General features: G+C 61.3%; 2 protein-coding genes across 2 annotated transcripts; both read left to right on the top strand.

Annotated features, from left to right (window-relative positions):
- Nucleotides 1-297: 297 nt before the first annotated feature.
- Nucleotides 298-10,602, top strand: LOC140914251 (actin-related protein 2-B-like). Its single transcript, XM_073351643.1, has 9 exons — nucleotides 298-472; nucleotides 5,794-5,904; nucleotides 6,091-6,306; nucleotides 6,641-6,713; nucleotides 7,207-7,343; nucleotides 8,087-8,236; nucleotides 8,460-8,605; nucleotides 9,013-9,145; nucleotides 9,531-10,602. Exons 1-9 carry the CDS (start codon nucleotides 425-427, stop codon nucleotides 9,699-9,701), a joined length of 1,185 nt encoding a protein of 394 aa, XP_073207744.1. The 5' UTR covers nucleotides 298-424; the 3' UTR covers nucleotides 9,702-10,602.
- Nucleotides 10,603-14,273: 3,671 nt separating this feature from the next.
- Nucleotides 14,274-17,228, top strand: CD248 (CD248 molecule). The gene has a single exon (XM_073354828.1). The coding sequence runs from the start codon at nucleotides 14,333-14,335 to the stop codon at nucleotides 16,460-16,462; it is 2,130 nt and encodes a 709-aa protein (XP_073210929.1). The 5' UTR covers nucleotides 14,274-14,332; the 3' UTR covers nucleotides 16,463-17,228.
- The last annotated feature ends 3,741 nt before the right edge of the window (nucleotides 17,229-20,969 follow it).

Here is a 20,969-nt window from a genome sequence, read left to right as displayed (position 1 = left end):
GGGCAGGGGTCCTTATGGGGCCGTCAGGGGGTGAGAAGCAGAGGGGGGTGGTCGGATAGGGGGCGGGGACTGGGCCACGCCTGGCTGTTTGGGGAGGCAGTCTCCCCTACCCGGCCCTCCATACAATTCAGAAACCCGATGCGGCCCTCAGGCCAAAAAGTTTGCCGGCCCCTGCTCGACCAGCAAGCCGCTGACTAAAGGCAGCTTTTCCCGCGGGGGCCGCGGCAGCGGGGACCCCCTTTTCGGATTCTGCCCAGCAGGGGGCAGCAGCACGTGGCCCACAGCCGCACCACGCCCCCGACGCGGTCCCAGCCCAGGACGTTACATCAGCGGGGCCGGTTTCCTGCGCTGGGAGCCGGGGCGCTGGGCTGGGGCCGGGGTTCCGTGGCTCAGACGGCGCAGGGCAGCGAGAGGCGGAGCCCCCATGGACAGCCAGGGCCGCAGGGTGGTGGTGTGCGACAATGGCACGGGGGTGAGTGTGCAGCCCCGGCCGGCCCCACCCACCCCTGCGCAGGGGCGGCGGCTGGGGGCAAGGGCGGCGGCGAGCCGGGCCTCGGGACCGAGACCCGGCCCAGCCTCGCCGCCAGCGCGGTGGTTTCAGCGGGGTTCGGGGGGGGGGAAGCGGGCCCCGGGAGGAGCAGGGCGGAGCGGGCCTTCCCACTGGCCCCGGCAAGAAGCAATCGGCTTAAAGGGTTCTGCAGCCGCCGGAAGAGCCTCGCCCCGCTCCCCGGGGTGCGGTGCTGGGTTCCCGCTCGCCAGGTGGAGGAGCAGGCGGGGTAACTGCGCGGGCGGCGGCTGCCCCTGTTCCGGCTTGGCCGGCTGCCCCGGGTGGGGAAGGGGCCCAGCGACTCCTCCAGCTTCTCGGCGTTGGCGCTTCCTGCTTGCCCTGGCTCATACACGGGGCCCAGCTCCCCGCAGAGAGCGGGGCAGCCCGGGGAGGCCCAGGGGCAGCCTCGGCCACTGGCACCGGAGCCATTTTTCCAGTCTGAGAAAAGTCCATTTCTGTTTCTTCTTTGCATTACGGTGGAAGCTCTACTCCCAGCCTCAAGTCAAGGGCCCTTGTCGTGCCAGACCCATTGAGCGAGCTCAGAGCCCCCTTGTGCCCAGTGCTGCCCAGCCACCCAGCGAGAGACAGTCCTTGCCCTGCAGAGCTCACCATCTGAATAGACAAAGGGTGGGAAGAGAAACTGAGGCAGGAAAAGGGACTTGCTGGGGGTCACACAGCAGCTCAGTGGCAGAGCCAAGAATAGAACCCAGAAATCTCAGCTGTCACCCCACCCTGACTCATCCCCTCTGCTGAATTGCATTGTGTAGGGGGAACTTTTTATATCCAGTATAAGTAAGGCACCTCCATTAGAGAGCGGGGGAGCATGAAGACTATTAGACAAGGCAGTGGTAAGAGCACATCAGGAATGCTGGGTGCAGTTCTGGTCACCCCCTTCAACAGAGAAGCTGGCTCCTAGGCTGATCAGAGGAATGGAGAGCCAATCTTAGGGGAGGAGCCTGGAAGAGCGGAGTCTCTTCAGCCTGGCCAGAGAAGGGATCTGGTTGCTCCCTCTAAATACACGGGGGAGAACCCCTGAGGGAGAAGAGCTATTGAAGTTTAAGTGGACACAAGAACAAATGGGGTTAAACTGGCCAGGGATCAGCTGAGGCTAGAAGTGAGAAGAAGGGTTGTGCCCCTCAGAGGCAGGAGGATCTGGTACAGCTTCCCCCAGCAGTGGGGGGCAAACGCCCCCCCCAGAGATGGATGCTCGGGGGGAGAGGGGGGCTGTGATAGACTTGCTAGTCAAGGAGCTCCCTTCCAGTCCTGTAGAAGAGTGGGCTCACCCTCGTGCTTGCCCTTGTGGAGAATGGAGAGGTAACAGCTGTTTCCTCACTACTTCCCCTGCCCTTGGTCACACCAACTGTGGTGGAGTTCCTCTTCTCACCACTCGCTTCTACCCCTTTAGCTTCTGGTAGCCAAAACTAACAGTAGTCCCCATTCTTACACTGGATCTTTGGTACTCAACTCCAGGCCCTGTGATTCCCTACAGCCCTTCACACCAGCCTCTCTTTCAGTCACCCTTCTCAGAGGCCTCACACTACCTCTCCCAGGGGCTGCTTGGGGGAGGGTCCAGGCCTACCCTCTATGCTGGGTTCAGTCTAGGGCCCCTAGCACATGCAGCCAAGCTCTGTGCCATCAGATGCTTTGTCACTGTCTCCCTGGTCTCTGTCCTTTCTTCAGGCCTCATCCCCAGCTTCCCTCTGGGCTGTGTAACAAGCTCCTAGGGTTTCTCCCAGAGATCTGGGCCCTACCCTTGGGTCGGGTCAGGTCAGGCAAAGGAGCTTGCTTCAATCTGGTGCCTTCCAGGCACCCCTACCCACAATCAGAACCTTACCATGCTACTTAGGGCTCTCTCTTCTCTCCCCTTCCCCTCACCAGGATGGTTCTTCCACCCCCCCCCCTTTCTCTTTTTATAGCTCCATCCAGCTCCTCCCCAGCTGAGCTTCATCTTCACTGAGGCCTGGCCCACCTTCCAGGTGCAGCCAGCTGTGTTAATTGGGCTCTCAGGCCCACATTAACCCTTTCATCACCTCTGTGGGGCAAACCCCCACTTCCACAGGCACTCCTCTATCTGTAAAGAAGCCTCAGTGTGTGATATACATTAAAGCGAACATTGTAAGAGTCTTTTCTTCAATATTTCCAAGCGACAAACTCTTTTTAACCTGCTTCAATGGCAAGCTTTGCCATGAAGTCAAGGCTGAGAGAAGGCAATGCTGGTTCACACAAGATATATTTAGCCCGTGGGACTCACTGCCACAGGACATTGTTGAGGCTAAAAGAAAAGGAGTACTTGTGGCACCTTAGAGACTAACCAATTTATTTGAGCATAAGCTTTCATGAGCTACAGCTCACTTCATCGGATGCATCCGATGAAGTGAGCATCCGATGAAGTGAGCTGTAGCTCATGAAAGCTTATGCTCAAATAAATTGGTTAGTCTCTAAGGTGCCACAAGTACTCCGTTTCTTTTTGCGAATACAGACTAACACGGCTGCTACTCTGAAACCTGTCATTGTTGAGGCTGAAAACTCAGCAAAGTCCAAGAAGGGATTGCTTATTTTTGTGGAGAAGCAGAATCTGCAGAGTTGGAATTGTTGAAGCTGACACAAATCCTGGCAGGGGGATGAAACCTCAAACTCCAGGGGTTGAGCCAATCTCTACCCATTAGTGAGAGAGCAGGGGGAGGCTAATGTGTGGAGGATTATTCCCCATTGCCTACTGCAGGAGTCTTACACCTTCCACTGACCAATTCCACAGGCAGTGGTCACTGTCAGAGACAGTATTCCGGGCGAGAGGGGCCTTGGCTCTGAGCCAGTCTGGCAATTGCCATGTGAGTTCTGCAGGTTAGCAGCAATGCTGTGTGTTTGGCAGGGAACTCTGGCACTGCTCGCTGGATCTATCCAAGCGTCAGTCGGAAGTGTCTACAACCTGGCTGTTCTCACCAGGGCCCCGATCTCAGCTCCGTGCAGCACCCAACGCAAGGGGTCCCAATTCAGCCAGGGGGGAGGGGGCTCTGTGCAGCGCCTGGCACAATAGGGCCCTGATCTCGGTCAGGGTCTGTGCAGTGCCTGGCACAATGGCAGCCCCGCCCACACTTGCTGAGTTGGGGGTTAAAGGGGACACAGGCCTGCATTATGCCAAAGCGGAAGGTAATTTGTAAATGAAACACGAAGCAAAACCCGCTTTGCAGGGGGGACGCCAGGAAAGTGCCTGTAAAAGGAATCAGAAATGAGATTTCTCTTTAAGGGCTGTTGCTCTAGAGGCTTTGGCCTCGCGGTGTCCGTAGGCAGAAGAAGGAGAGATTGCCCAGAAATGCAGGGTGCTGCTAGGAGCGATAGAGCCAGATGGGATGTGCCTGTCTCCAGCAGGCTGGGTCTGCGGGTGCCTCTCTGCTGGGGTGAGTGCATGTGTTGTGCTAGCAGAAGCAGGCTCAGCTCTTGCATTTCCTCTTTCTCCACATCCGCTTGCTCGCTGCAGGGTTCACTCTCCCACAGCAGGCAGGGCCAGTCTGCCAGTGCTTTTGCTATGATTGCCCAGGCCTGCTGTTCAACACGAGACAGAATTAACCTGCAAGCTGTGTCCAGTGGCAGAGGGTTCCACAGGTTAATGGGTCTGAGGAAGGCCTAGGGGGACACTCTTGCCTAATCTGGGAGCCAAGGAGCCTTGGGTGAAACTTACACTGCTCAGGGGGAGTAATGGGCCCAATGCCCTGGGGGCAGGTGAGAGGATCAGGCCCAGTACTTTTACACAAACTCTTAATTAACTTGCAGAGCTCACTGTCATTGGGTGTTCAAGAGGCCAGGCTTGGAGAGGTGGCAGGGCACTGCGATGGGTAATGAGGTCATCCACAGATAGGAACAAAATTAAGCAGCATGCTTAAGTGGGGGTGGGACTGGGACTCTACTTGTAGCTATGCCACCATCTTCCTGTGTGACCTTGGGTGGGACCTTTCCTGTCATTGGGCCTCAGTTTCCCCTCCCACCCCTTGTCTGTTCAGACGGAGCTCTTCGGGGCAGGGACTGTCTCTCACTGTATGTCTAGGTAGTGCCTGGCATAATGGGGGCCCTGCTCTCATACTGCTGCTCTGACTTCTAAAGCATAGAACACGGTGAGCACCCCTAAAGGACTCACTATTTAAAGGGATATTATCTTAGTCCGTTACAGCAGGGGTTCTCAACATGTTTCTTTCAGAGGCCCACCCAACATGCTATAAAAGCTCCATGGCGCTCCTGGACCACAACACCTGGTTTTCTGCAGGGCTGGCATTAAGGGGTAGCAAGCAGGGCAATTGCCTGGGGCTCCACTCCACAGGGGGCACCACGAAACTAAGTTGCTCAGAGTTTGGCTTCGGCCCCAGGTGGTGGTTCTCGGGGCCCCAGGCTGCAGTCCCATGCAGCAGGGCTTCGGCTTTCTGCCCTGGGCCCCAGTGAGTCTAATGCTGGCTCTGCTTGGCAGACCCCCTGAAACCTGCTCACGGCCCCCCAGGGGGCCCTGGACCCCTGGTTGAGAACCGCTGCTTTACAGGGCCTCTAGGCACTACCCTAATATTTCTAATAGCAGGGTATCCACATCTCCCTGCATGAGGGTACCGATGGAGCCTCTCCCTTTCCATGGCGGGGGAGTGGAGAGGAGAGGCGGGGAGCGAGGGAGTGGTGAGTGTCTACAAAAGCAGAAGTGTCACTTCCTCTAGACTCTGCACCCAGGGCTACTTCCCTCCATGGCTGGGGAGGGAGGTGGGGCTTGTGACCCTGTATACATGTAGCACCTCCTGCTAGTGCTTGGTGTGCAGATAGGGAGGGTCAGGCCAGCCCAGGGGGCATTGGACACAGTTCTTTGCAGCAATTTGGCTCCTTCCCCCCCCCCCCCGGGGCAGGGGTGTCTGTGGCTCAGGGCTGGGCCAAGAGGATTTGGGGCTGAGGGGAGAAATTCTGTAGGGATTTAAAGGGTGATATTTCCAGTGACCATCCAGCCTGGTATCCTTCTGCTCCTCACCCCCAATCATCCTGGTGGGCCCAGCTAGCCTGGGATCCCCCCCACCTCAGAACAAAGGTAACTGGGTCCCTCTAGGTGTTTTGAGGGTAACAGGAGTAGCCAAGTGGCCCCAGCATGTCTCTCCGGTGCCGCTAAGCCAGCTGGAGGGAGGAATGGGGCAGATCTACCCCCAGCTTGGGGAGATCCTGTGTGGCTGGGTGGGTGGAGACTCGGAGGGGTTGTCACCTGGTTCATTTTCCTCTCTCTGTCTCCCCAGTTCGTTAAGTGCGGCTTTGCCGGCTCCAACTTCCCTGAGCACATCTTCCCCGCACTGGTCGGGCGCCCCATCATCCGCTCCACCGCTCGTGTGGGCAACATCGAGATCAAGGTCAGGCTCTGGCAGGGGGGGCATGTCCCACAGGGGTCAGGTAAGGGGAGGGGGGCTTTGAAGGGGAGCCTTCCCTTGGGGGGACGGGCTCCTTAGGGATCTGGGGCAGAGGGGCCCTGGCCTCCCGTGGTGGCTTAGCCAAAGTGCTGGTGTCTCAAATCTCCTCCCTCCCCACCGCCGCCCCAGGACCTGATGGTAGGGGATGAGGCCAGCGAGCTGCGCTCCATGCTGGAGGTGAACTACCCCATGGAGAACGGCATCGTGCGCAACTGGGACGACATGAAGTACCTGTGGGACTACACCTTCGGGCCCGAGAAACTCAACGTCGACCCCCGCACCTGTAAGATCCTGCTCACCGAGCCCCCCATGAACCCCACCAAGAACCGCGAGAAGATCATCGAGGTCAGGCTGGGCTGTGGGACTGAGGGGCATCAGCACGGGATGAGGCTGTGGGGCGGGATTGAGGGGCATCAGCACAGCCCGGGTGGGGGAGGGGGCTGCGGGGCAGGACTGAGGGGCATCAGCACAGCCGGGGGGGGAGGGGGCTGCGGGGCAGGACTGAGGGGCATCAGCACAGCCCGGGGGGGGGCAGCTGTGGGGCAGGATTGAGGGGCACTGGCAGAGCTTGAGGGACATCGGGTGGGGGAGGGAGCCCAGGGCTGGGATAGCAGGGGCGGGAGGTTGGGGTTGAAGGGCAGTGGCGGGGCTGTGCCCATGGTTTCTTCTCTCCCCCCAGGTGATGTTCGAGACGTACCAGTTCGAAGGCGTGTATATCGCCATCCAGGCCGTGCTGACTCTCTACGCCCAGGGTGAGGGGGCGCTGGGGCCGGAGCAGGGGTGGGGGCCTGAAGGGGGATGGAAGGGGCTGAGAAGGTGAGGTATGGGAGGGCCAGAGGGGGGAGGGTGCAAGAGGTCTGGGGGGAGTAGAGGTGGCAGAGTCAGGGGCAGTAGAGGGAATGCAGGGGAACGTGTTACCGTGGTGAAATCTATCCTGCTTGTATGGCAGGTGAGTGAACCAGTCAACCAGTGTGCTGGCCTGGGGAACTCACTGCCACTGGATGTCCTGGAGGCTGAGAGGGGAGCAGGGTTTAGGGAGGGAAGTGCAGGGAATGACCAGGGAAGCCCTGCTTTGGGAGGATGGGCAGGGGAGATGTCACCTCTGGGCATGTTATTTCCTGTTTCGCCACAAAGGGGCCATTGTCACCTTTCCTGACATGGCCAGTCCTGATGCCTTTGGAGGTGGGATACCAGGGTAGATGGGCGTATTGCCTCTCAGCACAGTAACCTCCCCTCCCATTTCAGGCCTGCTGACTGGGGTGGTGGTGGACTCTGGGGACGGTGTGACCCACATCTGCCCTGTCTACGAGGGCTTCTCCCTGCCCCACCTCACCCGGCGGTTGGACATCGCGGGACGGGACATCACCCGCTACCTCATCAAGGTGAGAGCCGGCTGAGGGTGCGTCATAGATTTGCTAGCCGCCTGTCGGACTGCTGTGAGGGGAATCCACGCCCCAGGGTCCCTGGATGTCTTAAGCCTCCCGGAACCTAAATGGAGTCCAGCCCCTGTCCCAAGGTGTGAGCTTTCTGGGTCCAGCTCGGCTCCCCCAGGAGCCCCGCGGCAGCTGTGAAGCAGATATCGCACCCGGACCCTGCCCCGAAACTCACCTGCTGCCCTTTGACCTCATCCCACGCAGCAGAGCGAGCTCAGATCCTGCAGCCCCGACCTCCTGCCTGCAGCGCCTGCCACTAGTTCCCTTTCCCTGGGGAGGCCTCCACGCAGCTGGGCTCAGGCAGGGCCCCTGCCTCAAGGCTACTCTGTCGAAAATGGCCCAAACCTCCCAAGAGCTCAGATCTTCCCCTTTATAACCGTCCAGCCTCCTCCTTTGCCACCAGCCCTCGGACTTTCTGCCCACTGTGGGGGCGAACAGGGCGTCGGGCAGGCAAAAGGCTGCACCTCGAAAGGAGCGTCCCGCGTGGGAAGGAGCCAGGCAGCCAGTTCCTGCTCCCACTCGGAGTGCCTAGATCGTACCCATGCCTTCCCCAGATCCTCACAGGAGGCCAGAGGGAGGGGCGGGACTTCTATGGGAAGGGCCCCAGCAGCTCCTGTTACTATAGTCTCCCCCTCCTGGCAGCTGCTGGTACTGCAGGTTCCCCCCATGACTCTGTCTCCCCCTCCTGGCAGCTCCTGTTGCTGCGGGGTTACGCTTTTAACCACTCTGCGGATTTCGAGACGGTGCGGATGATGAAGGAGAAGCTCTGCTATGTGGGGTACAACATTGAGCAGGAGCAGAAGCTGGCTCAAGAGACCACAGTGCTGGTGGAGTCCTACATGGTGAGGGAGCGGCTGGGGGTATGTCTCTGCTTGGTGGATGGGTGGGTCACTCCTGCCCCATTGAGAGACCTTTGCTGGGATGGTGGGGACCTTAGCACAGTGGGGCTGGGAGTTAACACCCCATTAGGATGCCTGGGGTGATTCTCCCCCTTGGAGCAATCAGCTCAGGCTCTCTGCAGACTCAGGCAGTGTTGCTGACAGCCTCTCCCTCTGCTCCCCACAGCTGCCCGATGGACGTGTGATCAAGGTGGGGGGTGAGCGGTTTGAGGCGCCCGAGGCCCTATTCCAGCCCCACCTCATCAATGTGGAGGGCGTGGGTGTGGCTGAGCTGCTCTTCAACACCATCCAGGCAGCTGATATCGACACCAGGTGAGCAAGGGGGTGGGAGGTGGAGCCTGGAGCCCCCTCTCCCGACACTGGGCCGCAGGCGGGGGGGCCTGCAGGCCTAGGAGGCAAGACCATTGGTGGGGATTTTTTGTGTGTGTGAGAACTAGTAGGGGAGGTGATGGAATTATTGGGGATTGGGAGGTTGCTGGTGGATTCCAGGGGGCCGATTGGAGGGGGGTTGCTGGGGAGATCCTAGGGCGTTGGGGGGTGAGTGGAGGCAGTCACTGGGGTAAGCCTGTTTGGGGGGATCCTGGGGGAAGTTGTTTGGGGGTTGAGTGGGGAGCTGGGGGGTTGGGAGGGTGAGTGGGGATCCTAGGGGTGCAGTGGGGCTGAGCCCCAAGGACCCCTCCCACGGGATGTTGTCTGTCTCACTCCATCCCTCTCCCCAGGGCAGAGTTCTACAAGCACATTGTGCTGTCGGGCGGCTCCACCATGTACCCGGGCCTGCCCTCTCGGCTGGAGCGTGAGATCAAACAGCTCTACCTGGAGCGGGTGCTCAAAGGCGACGTGGAGAAGCTGTCGGTGAGTGGGCACCATGTGGGGTGCATGGGCACTGCCCCACTGGACCCTAGCTCCATTGCAATGGGCCTGGGGCCTACAGTCCCCTCCCTGCGTGGGACAGGCCAGCTCAGCTTCCCAGTGCCACCCACAATCCATTGCAGCTGACCTGCGTGTGGGGCCAAGGAGGCCCCTGCCATATGAGGGGGATTTGCCCAGGGGTGATGCAGGGGTTCAGAACAGGCCTTCTGGCCTTAAAATCCAGGGGTGAAATCCTGATCCCATTGACCCTGTGACTGAGACCAGTCACACTCGTCCCATAGCTGAGGGGGCGGAGCCTCTTCTCCTGGCTCTGGGTTTGAATCCTGGGGATTCCGTTTTTAATAAATGGTCTTCTCTCCCCCTGCAGAAATTCAAGATCCGGATCGAGGACCCACCACGGCGGAAGCACATGGTGTTCCTGGGAGGTGCCGTGTTGGCCGACATCATGAAGGACAAGGATACCTTCTGGCTGCAGCGAGCCGAGTACCTGGAAAAGGGGACCCGCATCCTGGAGAAGCTGGGGGTCACTGTGAGATAGGGACACCCCTGTCTCACCCCCTCCCCACTAGCTCAGCTGCCCCATCTCTTCATTAACCCTTTCCTCCCTGTCAGTATCGCCTTGATTCTGCCTTTCTCGCTGGCTGACCAATCACAGGGCTTCTTTTGGGAACCTTTTTTCTGGGGGTGGGGGTGGGGGAGAATAATCATAGTGCCAGGGGGTTGGGTCTGGGTGGGGTGGGGAGAGGGACGGTGTGCCTCTCTCATAAGCCCAGGGCACTCTCCATCCCAATCCCTGGGCTCTGCCCTGGCCACATCAGTGATGTCTCCCTTCCCCCTAGGGGCCAAGTGGGCCCCTGCAGCAGCCTGCTAGAGGCAGGAGCGGGTGGGGTTCAGACAAGGCTGTTTCGGGCTGGATCTCAGGGAGATGCCCCTGCTGGGGAGGGGTCAATGAGGCCAGGGAGTCCCCCACTCCCAAGTCTGGCTAACACCATGGGGAATGTGCTGTAGGGACCAGAGGGAGGGGCTAGCTGGGGCCCCCTATCCCTGTGGGATTGGCCCTTGGGAAGCAAATAAGGGGGCGTTGGGGAGGAAATTTGAGGGGAGGAATAAAGGGATCAATGACACAACAAACTGGATTGGGGTGGGGCCCCAACTAGCCTCACCCTTTCCCAAGCACATGGCTGGCCTTAAAGGGTTATTCACAAGCTTTGCAGGAGCCTGATTGCATTGGTGGGGTGGGGGAACTTCTTTCCATGCCCCCCTCTCTCCACATTGCAATGCTGGGGTGCAGACATGGGGGAGTGTTTGCTGGGCCTGGGGCAGGATTCCCAAGCGACGCATTCTCTGTATTGAACATGGCGGAGGAAAATCACCCCCGCACACACAGAAACCTGTAAATGGGTTTTTTACCCTGATTTTTAAATTGTTTTTGCTTCTTAGTGTCTCTCTTGTCTCCTGTCTCTGCTGGGGAGGGAGAGCTGAGAAGAAGTGTATGTCCCAGCTCTGGTTCAAGCACAGGCTGGCTCAGGGGAGTGAGATATGGGGCCTTTCCCCTCTGTGGGGTGCTGGTCCCTGTTCTGTGTCCCATGAGTGGATTGACTTGGAGGGGGGTCGCAGCCCAGCTCCTAGTGGGGCCAAGCAGCCATGTAACCGTGAGCCTCTCTGGGGGATCTGTCCCCATCCTTAAGGGCAGGAGTCAGGCCTTGGGGTGGTTCCCCTGCTCCCTCCATACACGTAATGGGAGATACTCTGGGCTGGGGGGAGCTGTGATGACACAGTCCCTAGGGCTGCCAGGCGTGGGGCACGAGACCATGTCCAGGTCTGGAACTCTGAGCCTGCCATGATTGTTTCCCGGCCAAGGGGACCTCAGCTCTCCCCAGCCCTGCACTACACACAGGGCCACTGTGATGAAGGTGGGAAGGGCATGTGTGTAAATAGACTCCTGGAGTCTATCCCCAGCTCTGGGTGGGATCTGTTGGTTAGAGCACAAGAGCTGGGAGCAAGGACTCCTGGGGTCTATCCCCAGCTAGGGGAAGGGAGTGGGGGATGCTCACCCAGCCCCCACTGTGGCCCTTTGTGTAAAGGGCCAATATCAACATTACCTGTCCCGTCCCTCACAGCTGGCGCTGTGGCTCAGGTCCCTGGGGTCTATCAGGGGCTGTGCGGTCCTGGGGGGGCAAGGCCATCGGGACAAATGCGAAGAATAATCCTTGTTGCTAACTAGGAATTCTGCCTGCCCTTACAGACCATAGGGCTTAGGCAGTGTCAGCCCCAGGCTGCCAGGGGGCAGCACAGGTCTTCAAGGCTAACTACATGGGAGTGATTCACACGTGCATTTCCCTGCCTGGCCTGGGGTAAATCGAGTCACTCACTGCATGCAAAGTTTGCCAGCAGCGCCCATGCTCTGACCGTTAGACACCACTCTCCTCTCAGAGCTAAGCCAGGAGCCCTGGCTCTCAGTTCCTCCCATTGCCACCAGGTGGTGCTCAACCCACATCACTGCGCTAGGATCCCTATAGCCCAGCCTAGAGGCCCCTTAACTGGGGAGCTCCTCTCCCCGCCCACCCGAGCCTGCAACCAGGACCCAGGGCAGAATCAGCCCCCCCCCATCCCTCCAGTACAGAGCCTTCCCCCCCCGCCTGAAAGAGTCCAGAAAGGGGATGAAAACGAGGGAGGGGCTGGCTCCCTGACCCCCATCCCTCCCCACAGGGATACCCGGCTGAATGGGCCCATTGCAGCCGGAAGGGGAAGGGGGAGCGGGGCGGGATGGGTTCATCGGTCTGATCGGAGGGTGGGGGGGGTGAATACCTGGCGGGGGTCTAGGGGTCAGTGTCTCCCCCAGCCCCAAGCAGATCCAGGGGGGCCCAGCTCCATCAGTCACAAGCCAGTGTTTCTTGCAGTCTCTTAAAACAACCAAGCAGAAACCAGGGGGGCGGGGGGGGGGCGTTGATTAGCACGAGGGGAAACGGGGCGGAAGAGCTCCCATAGCGTATGCCTGGGGTACCCTCACCCCCGCCGTGGGGATCCCTGTGGGGCCGCTAGCACGGGATGTGGTCACTTACTACCTATGGGGCGGGGGCTCCTGCCCCAACAGGGACCAGGCTGAGACAGAAAACTCACCTCTCGGAGGGGCGCTGAACGGGCGCTGGATCGCAGCCCGTGTGCCTGCGGGGGGAGCCCTGTGTCCCACTCCCCTGAGCCAGCCATTGCCCCCAGCTGGGGCTGGAGGGGAGCAGAGCTGGCGCCCCCTAGCGGGGAAAGGCCCCACGGCTGGCCGGCCGCCCCCCTCTCCCCTCCTGGTTCCCACACGCAAGGAATTCCATGCATTTCCGCGCTGCGCCTCCATCCGACCTGCAGCCCTCGCCCCCGGCTCCCCTCCCCTCGCCAGCCCCCGCGGCTGGGCCCATTGTGCCCTCCCCCTCGGCTCATGCCACACACACCGAAACACACACCCGCCACAAAGCCCGCCTAACACCCCCCCCCCCAGTTCACAGCAGAGACAGCTGGGATCCCTGCCCCCCTAGTCGGGGCTGCAGCCCGAGATTCCTGGATCGCAGAGCTCGGACCCTTCCCTGTCTCCCCTCGCCTGGCCATGGGGGGGGCGCTCCAGAGCCTTGCGAACCTGTACTGCTGGCCTCGGCTTCCCCAGGAATGGGGTCCCCTAGGGACTGCCAGTTGGCTTAGTAGACAGGGTGAGCAGGTAGGAGTGCACGGGAAGCACCTGTGCAAATATGCCCAGGGGTGTGCCCACAAGTGAATGCACATGTGCAAATGCTCAGGTGGGCATGCACACGCATGGCAGTGCGACTATGCATACACACTGGTGAGTGTGGGAGCCTCTAAGACAATGTGGTGGCATGGGTGTGTGGCAGCATGGGAGGATGCGTGAGGGGGTCTGCGCAGGTGTGCAGTGGGACAATGATCACACCAGTGTGTGAATGACGAAGTAAGGAACACGTGCATGACCAGGAGTGTATGTGTGCACAGGGGTGTGCATGGCCAGGAAAATGCATGCATGGGAGGGTGTGCGTACAGATGGCTGTGCATGCCCAGGAATGTGTGTACACAGGCGGGTATGCTTTCAGGGGAAAGTTAGAAGGCAGAAGAAACTGAGCTTGCACAAGAGAGCTTGTCAAACTAAGCTGCACATGGGGGTACTCACACATGTGTGGGAAAGTGAGGGCGAGGAACAATTCTGGTCCCTCTATGCCCCCCCCCCACGCTCTCCTGCCCTCCCAAGCAATGCGCACCTTTGTGTGCACTCACTCTCCTGTGCACGCACACCCACGTGCACACTGACTTCCCCCAGTCTGGGCCCAGCGCCCTGTTGCGGGTCTCAGCTCCCCATGGGAATCGCCCTGATCATCATGAGGTCCTGGGGAGGATGGCGGGAGGAAACACACGATGAGCCTCTCCCCGCTCCCAGCAGGGCATGGGGGCAGGGGGGGAAGTGAGGAACCAAATTCCAACCCAGTGTTCCAACTTCCAGGTTTCTGGAACAAAGGGCTGAACTAGGTCTGGGACTGGGGTGGGCGAGGGGGATGGAGCAGTGTATGCAGAGTGTGTGTGAGTGTGTTGTGTGTGCATATGCATGTGTCTTTGTATGTGTGTGTCAGTGTGAGCCGCAGCATATGGTCACTGTACACACCCATTCTCTGCAGATTCACTGTCTGTCCCTTTCAGCAATTACTAGAGGAAAGCAGGGTGGTGGGACAGGGAGTCTGGACTCGTGGGTTCTAGCCCCAGCCCTAGGAGGGGAGTGGTATGTCTAGTGGTTAGACCAGGAGGGCTGGGAGACAGGACTCTGGATCTACCCCAGCTCTAGGAGAGGAGCGGGATCTAGTGGTCAGATCAGGAGGGCTAGGAGCCAGGACTATCCCAGCTCTTGGAGAGGAGTGGGGTCTGCATTTCTCATCCAGCCGCAAGCAAGGGAAGGTCTCACACACACACATACCCTGCCTCCATCCTCTGGGTCAGGCTGTCCAGGATCCCCACAGCTGCCCCTCCCAGCTTGTCTCCCCCTCTCCCTGGGCCTGGGACCAATTCTCTGCCTTACAAGGGCAGGGGCGTGCACCGTCCCATCCTGCCCCTCTCCGCCGAGGGGAAGAGAAGGGCAGGGGCTCCGTGCGGAGGCACAGAGCCGAGCAGGCAGCCGTGGGCGCCAGGACGATGCTGTGTCTCTGGCTGCTCTTGACTGGGCTGGTGGGGCCAGTGCGGGGTGCCTGGCCGGGGCCCGAGGCTGCCTGGCCGGGGCTCGAGGCTGCCTGCGGCCCCGAGGGCTGCTACGTTGTCTTCTTCCAACGCCGCAGCTTCCTGGAGTCCTGGCGGAGCTGCCGGGAGCGCGGCGGGAACCTGGCCACACTCAAGCACCACGAGGAGGCCGCCCAGGTGGCGGAGCTGCTGCAGGCCACGGGCCCGGGTACAGGGCAGCAGCGGCTCTTCTGGATCGGGCTGCAGCGCCAGCCACGCCAATGCTTCCCGCAGCGCCCACTGCGTGGTTTCACCTGGACCACCGGCGACCAAGACACGCTCTACACCAACTGGGCGCGGGCCGAGCCGGCCGGGGGTGCTGCTTGCTCGGCCTCGCGCTGTGTGGTGCTGAGCTATGGCCCGGCCGCGCAGGAGAATTTCCAGTGGCTGGAGGGTTCGTGCACCCTGCCCGTGGACGGCTTCCTCTGCCACTTCGGCTTCGCTGGCATGTGCCACGGGCTGGCCACGGAGGAGACGGGGCCCGTGAGCTACACGACGCCCTTCGGCCGTGTCAGCAGCGCCCTGAGCCACATCCCCTTCGGCACGGTGGCATCCGTGGCCTGTGGCAACGCAGCCCCTGTCTCGGTGCTGTGCATGCAGCAGGACGACGGCGCCGTGGGCTGGTCCAAGGAGGAGCCCCTGTGCGGGGAGGAGCAGGGGGACTGGTGCGAGGGTGACAATGGGGGCTGCCAGCAGCTGTGCGTGGACGAGGGTCCCAGCTACTCCTGCGAGTGCCACGCCGGCCACACCTTGCTGCCCGACGGGCACTCCTGCGCCCCAGCTGATGGCTGCCAGAACCACCCCTGCCAGTTTGAGTGTGTGCCAGGAGAGGCCGGAGGGTACCGGTGCTTGTGCCCCGTGGGCTACACGCTGGCCAGCGATGGGCGTGCGTGCGAGGACACGGACGAGTGTGCCACGGGCCCGTGTGAGCAGCTGTGTGACAACTTCCCCGGCGGCTTCCAGTGCCGCTGCCAGCTGGGCTACGAGGAGGACGGGGCCGGGGGCTGCGCCGACCGGGATGAATGCGGCACCGCCCCGTGTGAGCACCAGTGCGAGAACACCGAGGGCTCCTACCTGTGCTTGTGCCACCTGGGCTTCAGCCCGGCCGAGGAGGCGCCCCAGCACTGCGTCGACAACGACGAGTGCCAGATCCCCGGCGTCTGCCAGCAGATGTGCGTCAACTACGTGGGCGGCTTCGAGTGCTACTGCACCGAGGGCTACGAGCTGGAGGCTGACGGCATCAGCTGTGCCCCCCTGGCAGAGCCCCCCGCGCTGGCCACCAGGCAGCAGACCTTCTACCCACGCTTCGGGGACCAGCAGGAGTGGGGGGCGGAGGTGCTGCAGGTTTTGGGGACGGACGAGCCATTCAGCCTGACCCGGGCGTTCTCCGACCCCACTGCTTCCCACTCCGGTCTCTCTCCTGCAGCCCCGCACCCCAGCACCGGCCACTCAGCCCCTCGCCCCTTCACTGCCCCCCCAGCAACCACCACCAGCCCCCCAATCCCTTCCACAACCACTGCTCCCCCAGACCTCACCACTGGCCCCCCAATCCCCAGCACCACCACCCGGATCCCTCCCACATCCACTGCCCGCCCAGAGCCCACCGATGGCCCCCCAGTTCCTCACACGAGCCCCGCTATCACTCCCACAATTGGCCCCCCAACCCCCAGCACCAGCCCCCCAAGCCTCAGATCTCCAAGGTCCCCTGGTGCTCCTGCCTCACCCTACAGCATGGGGGAGGGGGACCCTGCGGCAGACAGGGCCAGGGCTCCGCTGCCTCCTTCAGAGGACCCCAGCACCTCTCCAGGCGGGGAGCGGGCACGGAGGAAGCGGGATGACCGGTGGCTGTTGGTGGCACTGTTGGTGCCCCTCTGCGTCTTCCTGGTGATCATGGTGGCATTGGGCATCGTGTACTGCACCCGCTGCGGTGCCAGGGCCAAGAGCCGCAGCGTCACGCAGTGCTACCGCTGGGTCACCAGTGCGGGGGGCAAGGGGCCCCCGCACCCCTCTGCAGGGGCCCACCCGACCACCTGCCGGACCAGCGTCTGAGACTGGGGGGGGCCCAGAACACAAAGGGACCAGGATGCCTCCCCCCACTCCCAGCTGGGAGACAAGACCCCCTGGCTGGGATGCCAGGACTGGCCTGCACCCTTCCCCAGCTGAGACCCTGGAGCCACCCCATAGCCCCTGGCTGGGACCTGGAGGCCAATGCCCTGGCTGGAGCAAGGGCCCTGCAGCCACCCTGCCCCCTGGCTGGGACATGGACACCCCAACTGGAGCACGGAGTCCAGAGCCATCCCATCACCCTCCCCCAGCTGGGACCCTGGAGCCACCCCTTAGCCCCCAGCTGGGACATGGACCCCCCATTTATTTCCCAACTCTCAAGCTGGAGCATGGTCCCCCCAAAACTGTCCTGCCTCCATCAGCTGGTCCCCTGGAATTGCCCAGTGGCCATCCCGGAGGTGGAATCACACCCTTCCCAGGGCTGGCACTAGAACTAGGACTGGGCCCCACGATCCAGGGCAGAGACATGGATCCCCTGCACCCTGGCTGGGACATGGGCCCCCACTCATCTCCAGGGCTGGGTTCCTCCTTATCTTGCTCCATGGACTTCTGCCAAACGGACACAGGAGCCACCCCCACTGCTCTGGGGCCCCCCCGCTGATTGTGGGGAACCCCTGATGAGACCCACAGCTACCCCCACCCCAGAAAAGCTACGAGAAACTGACAGGGATGGAGAAGTGCCCGCAGGACTTGAGAGACCTCTGGAACTAGGGGTCATGGAGCCAAGAAGGGTGGGAAGTGGGGGCCTGGAGCTAGGGGAAGGAAGGGGAGTTATGGGGGGGCTCAGAATGGGGGTTGGGGAGGTCTCGGGGAGAGAATGTGGGGGCCCTCTGAGGGTGTGGAGGTTCAGGGACTCCCCAGATGCTGTTCCATTCTTAACGTGTGTTGCTCTCACAATAAAGGGGTGGAGCCCACACTGCCTGCAGCTGGACAGCTTTACTGGGGTGGGGGGGGCTGGGAGTCAGGACTCCTGGGTTCTATTCCCAGACAATTTTATTGAGTCAGCCCCTGACTCCATGATGGAAACTTTGGAATGGGCATCATGTGAGAAATCTGTGGGGTATTAGGCTACTGAGCCCCACACTTGGCCCTCTGGCCGTCCAGGACTCCTGGGTCTATCGCAGCCCTGGGAGGAAAGTGGGGGCTGGTGGGCTAGAGTGTGTGGGGGGGGAGGGGCAGTACTCCTGGGTCTCCCTGGGAGCAGGCAGGGATGTTTGTGTCTGCTGTTGCCTCTGTAATTAGAGTGTAATTAAAGCTCCTGGTGGCAGGAAGCTCCCTGTACCAACTCCCCCCTCCTCTGGGGCCTTTCCCACCAAGGGAGCAATGGCCCCCCAGAGTCTGTGTCCCACTGGGGTGGGGTGGGACATGGCTCCCCGCCTTAACCCTTCACTAAAGCCAGAAGCAGCCCATCCCCCTGTCCCATTGTAAGCTGGGCTGTCTTCAGCTCTTACACTAAGCTGGGGCAGGTCTGTGGATGGGAGACCTCCAGGAGGCTGTGAGAAGAAGCAGAGGCTCACTTCCTGCCCGAAACTATCCTGCAATCCCAGTTGTTGCGCCCCACTCCAGAGGTGGCTGCATCTCTGCGCTGGGTGAGAGATCCCTACCCCATGCTCAGCCCCAGCAGTGGCTTCATCTCAGTGCCAGGTGAGGAGTCCCTGTGTAAACAGCCCCCCGTGCGCCCCCCCAAAGGTGGCTGCATCTCAGAGACAGGGAAGTGATTTCTCTGTATACAACGTGTACAAGCCATTAGTAAATATTTTAAACTGAGTCTGGCTATGGATGAAATGTTCTACAGCTTCTTACGCAGGGAAATATGCCCTGTTATCCCAGCCCTGGGCTCCCCCCTCCCACTCTGCCAGTGCCTGCCTGTATGTCCTGACCGACAGCCTTTTACTATCCCAGACCTGGGCTTCCTTGCCCCCAGCCCACCATGCAGTGAAGGGTTAATACTGCGGGGGCCCAGGGAGCCCCCCACCCCAGCCGGTTGGGGGAAGGTTTCCTGGGCTCTCTGCCCCAGAGCCGCCCGGCCTGTTAACACAAACTGGAAACAGACTCTGGCCTGACGCAAACACTTGGCAAACAATGGCCCCCAGGCTCCTTGGGGAGGGAGAATGGGAGGGGGGGCTGGGAGGCATGGGGGGCCGGGAGAGGAAGGGGGCAGAGGGAAGGGAAGGATATTTTGGCTCCTTCAACTGATTGAGTTTCCCAATGTCTGTGCCCAATTGAACTCTAGCCCCCCCCCCGTGCCCAGAGACATTTATGCGCACTGACCCCCCCCCAGACACAATCACATGCACATATACCAACATGCACACCCCCACCCAGAGACAGGCGCTGCACACACCCAGAGACACGTGTGCGCACATGCTGGTGCGAGCGCACACGCACAGAATGACAAGCACACACACACAGAGACACATGCATTACCCCCCCAAGACATGCACACGCACACACACATTGGTGCAAGCACACTGACACACGTACACACACCAGTGGGAACACCCTCCCCTCCGAGATGTGCATGCCCCCTCCCCCCCGCTGATGTTCCCCCCATAGATTTCCCTGGGTCGGGGCTGAGCAAACGCTATAAATGTGACAGTGAGCAAGCTAGGCGGCCTGCGCACGATGTGTGTCTGTACAACTGTTAGTGCAAGTGTGTGCTCACCCTGCCCCCTGCTGGCTGGATCCGGGAGCTGCGCAGGCCCTGGGCCCTGCTGGGGGGAGCCGGCATCCCCCAACTATGGTCAGCTAAGGGGGTTTGCAGCCTTCAGGTGCTGACAACACCGCACCTGGAAGACAACCCGCCACACACCTACCCCCTCCTGACACAGCCTGCGTGTGGGACAGACCCAGGCCTGGGATAGCAGGGGGGCTGTGGGTCAGGACTAGGGGGCACTGGCAGAAGCAGAGTTGTGGAGTGGGGGCAGGGCTGACTCTGCATGTTTATGGGGGGGTGTATTTGGGGGCAGGCGGGTTGAACCCCAACATACTGTGTCTGCCCCTTTACCCACAGTTCCCTGTGTCCCCCCCGTCCCCCCCCCCCCCCGAGATGGACAGGAATGTGCCGGGGAGAGGGGGGAGTGTTGAGAAGGGTTAATTAGAGCCAGACGGGCGGAGAAGCCAGAAGAATCTCAGCTCTGTGGGGCCTAATGAAGAGCAGATGGGGCTGTGTGCTTGGGACAGGGACCCCTCCTCGGCCTGGCTCCCCTCACTCCCTGTAGCATGGCCCCCCATTGTCCCAAAGCCCCCCCCCGGCCTCCCCCACAGCACAGCCCCCCACTGGTCTGGCAATGCCCCACTATCCACTCCTACAGTCCCCTGCCTCCCCCATCGACCATGACACCCCTACCCCACCCCCACCATTCCCCCAGCACAGCCCCAATACCTGCCCCCAGGGCCCCCCACCCTCCAACACCATGGCCCTCCATGGCAAGGCCACCCCCACGGCACTGCCCTTCTCCAGTACAGGCCCCCATTCCTTGACACTCCCTCCTATGGCTCCTTATAATCCCCCAGCCCAGCCCCCCATACTCCCCACAGTTCCCCACAGCCCATTGCCCCTAATCCTTACCATCCACCCTGTGGTGACCCCAAATCTTTCCCCCACAGAGACCCCCAATGTTTCCCCCCCAAGCACTTGCAGAGAGTGAACCATTCCGGTGCTCTGCTCTTGGGGGACGGGGTGTCCTTCACCAGTGGGGGGTTTAAAAGGGTTCTGTCCCTGTTCACTGTGGTGGGGAGGCGCTTGCTCGGCAGCCAGGCAGACACCCGTGTGGGCGGATGGCCTCATTGTGAGCACGAGAGGCCAGGCGGACGGCGTGCGGGCGGGTGCGTCGTGAGCACGAGGGGCCAGGCGGACGCCGTGCGGGCGGGTGCGTCGTGAGCACGAGGGGCCGGGCGGATGCTGTGCGGGCGGGTGGGCATATCAGGAAGAGCAGGGCCACGAGTGTGCCCATGCAGGGATCTCACACGCGTGCAGAAGCCTGAGGACCCACGTGGCCCCCAAGGACTCGTTCTGAACATGTGTCCTGGCTCCCCCCAAGTCACTCGTGACCCCTGGCCGTGGGGTGCAATAAGCCAGCCTGCAGCCCCCCCATACCTCTCCCCCACTGGATGGACCCACCAGGAAGGCCTGTCCCAGCAGTGTGCGGGGGGGAGCAGTGATCCAGGTCGGGCAGGGGGCAGAGCTGAAGTGGGGCTGGGAAAGGAAGTGCCGGGACCACCCAGTGAGTCCCAGCCATGGCTCAGCAGCAGGAGCCAGAATGAGGCACAGAGGAACTGGGGAACACTCCCCACCCCCAGCTCTGCCAATGCCCCTCACTCCTGACCTGCAGCCCCCCAGCTATCCCAGCCCTGGTCTCTCCCCCAGCTCGGCAAGTGCCCCTCAATCCCGACCCACAGGCCCCTGCTCTCGCAGTCCTGCCTCCCCCAGCTCTGCTGGTGCCCCTCACTCCTGACCCACAGCCCCCTGCCACCCCAGCCCTGGGCTGCC

The sequence above is a fragment of the Lepidochelys kempii genome, chromosome 7, assembly GCF_965140265.1.
Source record: "Lepidochelys kempii isolate rLepKem1 chromosome 7, rLepKem1.hap2, whole genome shotgun sequence".
Classification (NCBI taxonomy): domain Eukaryota; kingdom Metazoa; phylum Chordata; order Testudines; family Cheloniidae; genus Lepidochelys; species Lepidochelys kempii.
Note: the sequence above shows the minus strand (reverse complement) of the source record. Positions and strands in the feature narration are given on the sequence as shown.

What these genes read in the sequence shown, in the direction of transcription:
- LOC140914251 (XM_073351643.1), top strand. Translation starts at nt 425, where the DNA reads ATGGACAGCCAGGGCCGCAGGGTGGTGGTGTGCGACAATGGCACGGGG. An exon ending in TGGGCAACATCGAGATCAAG is followed by an intron (nt 5,905 to 6,090) that starts GTCAGGCTCTGG and finishes CCGCCGCCCCAG; the next exon opens with GACCTGATGGTAGGGGATGA. An exon ending in GCTGACTCTCTACGCCCAGG is followed by an intron (nt 6,714 to 7,206) that starts GTGAGGGGGCGC and finishes CTCCCATTTCAG; the next exon opens with GCCTGCTGACTGGGGTGGTG.
- CD248 (XM_073354828.1), top strand. Translation starts at nt 14,333, where the DNA reads ATGCTGTGTCTCTGGCTGCTCTTGACTGGGCTGGTGGGGCCAGTGCGG.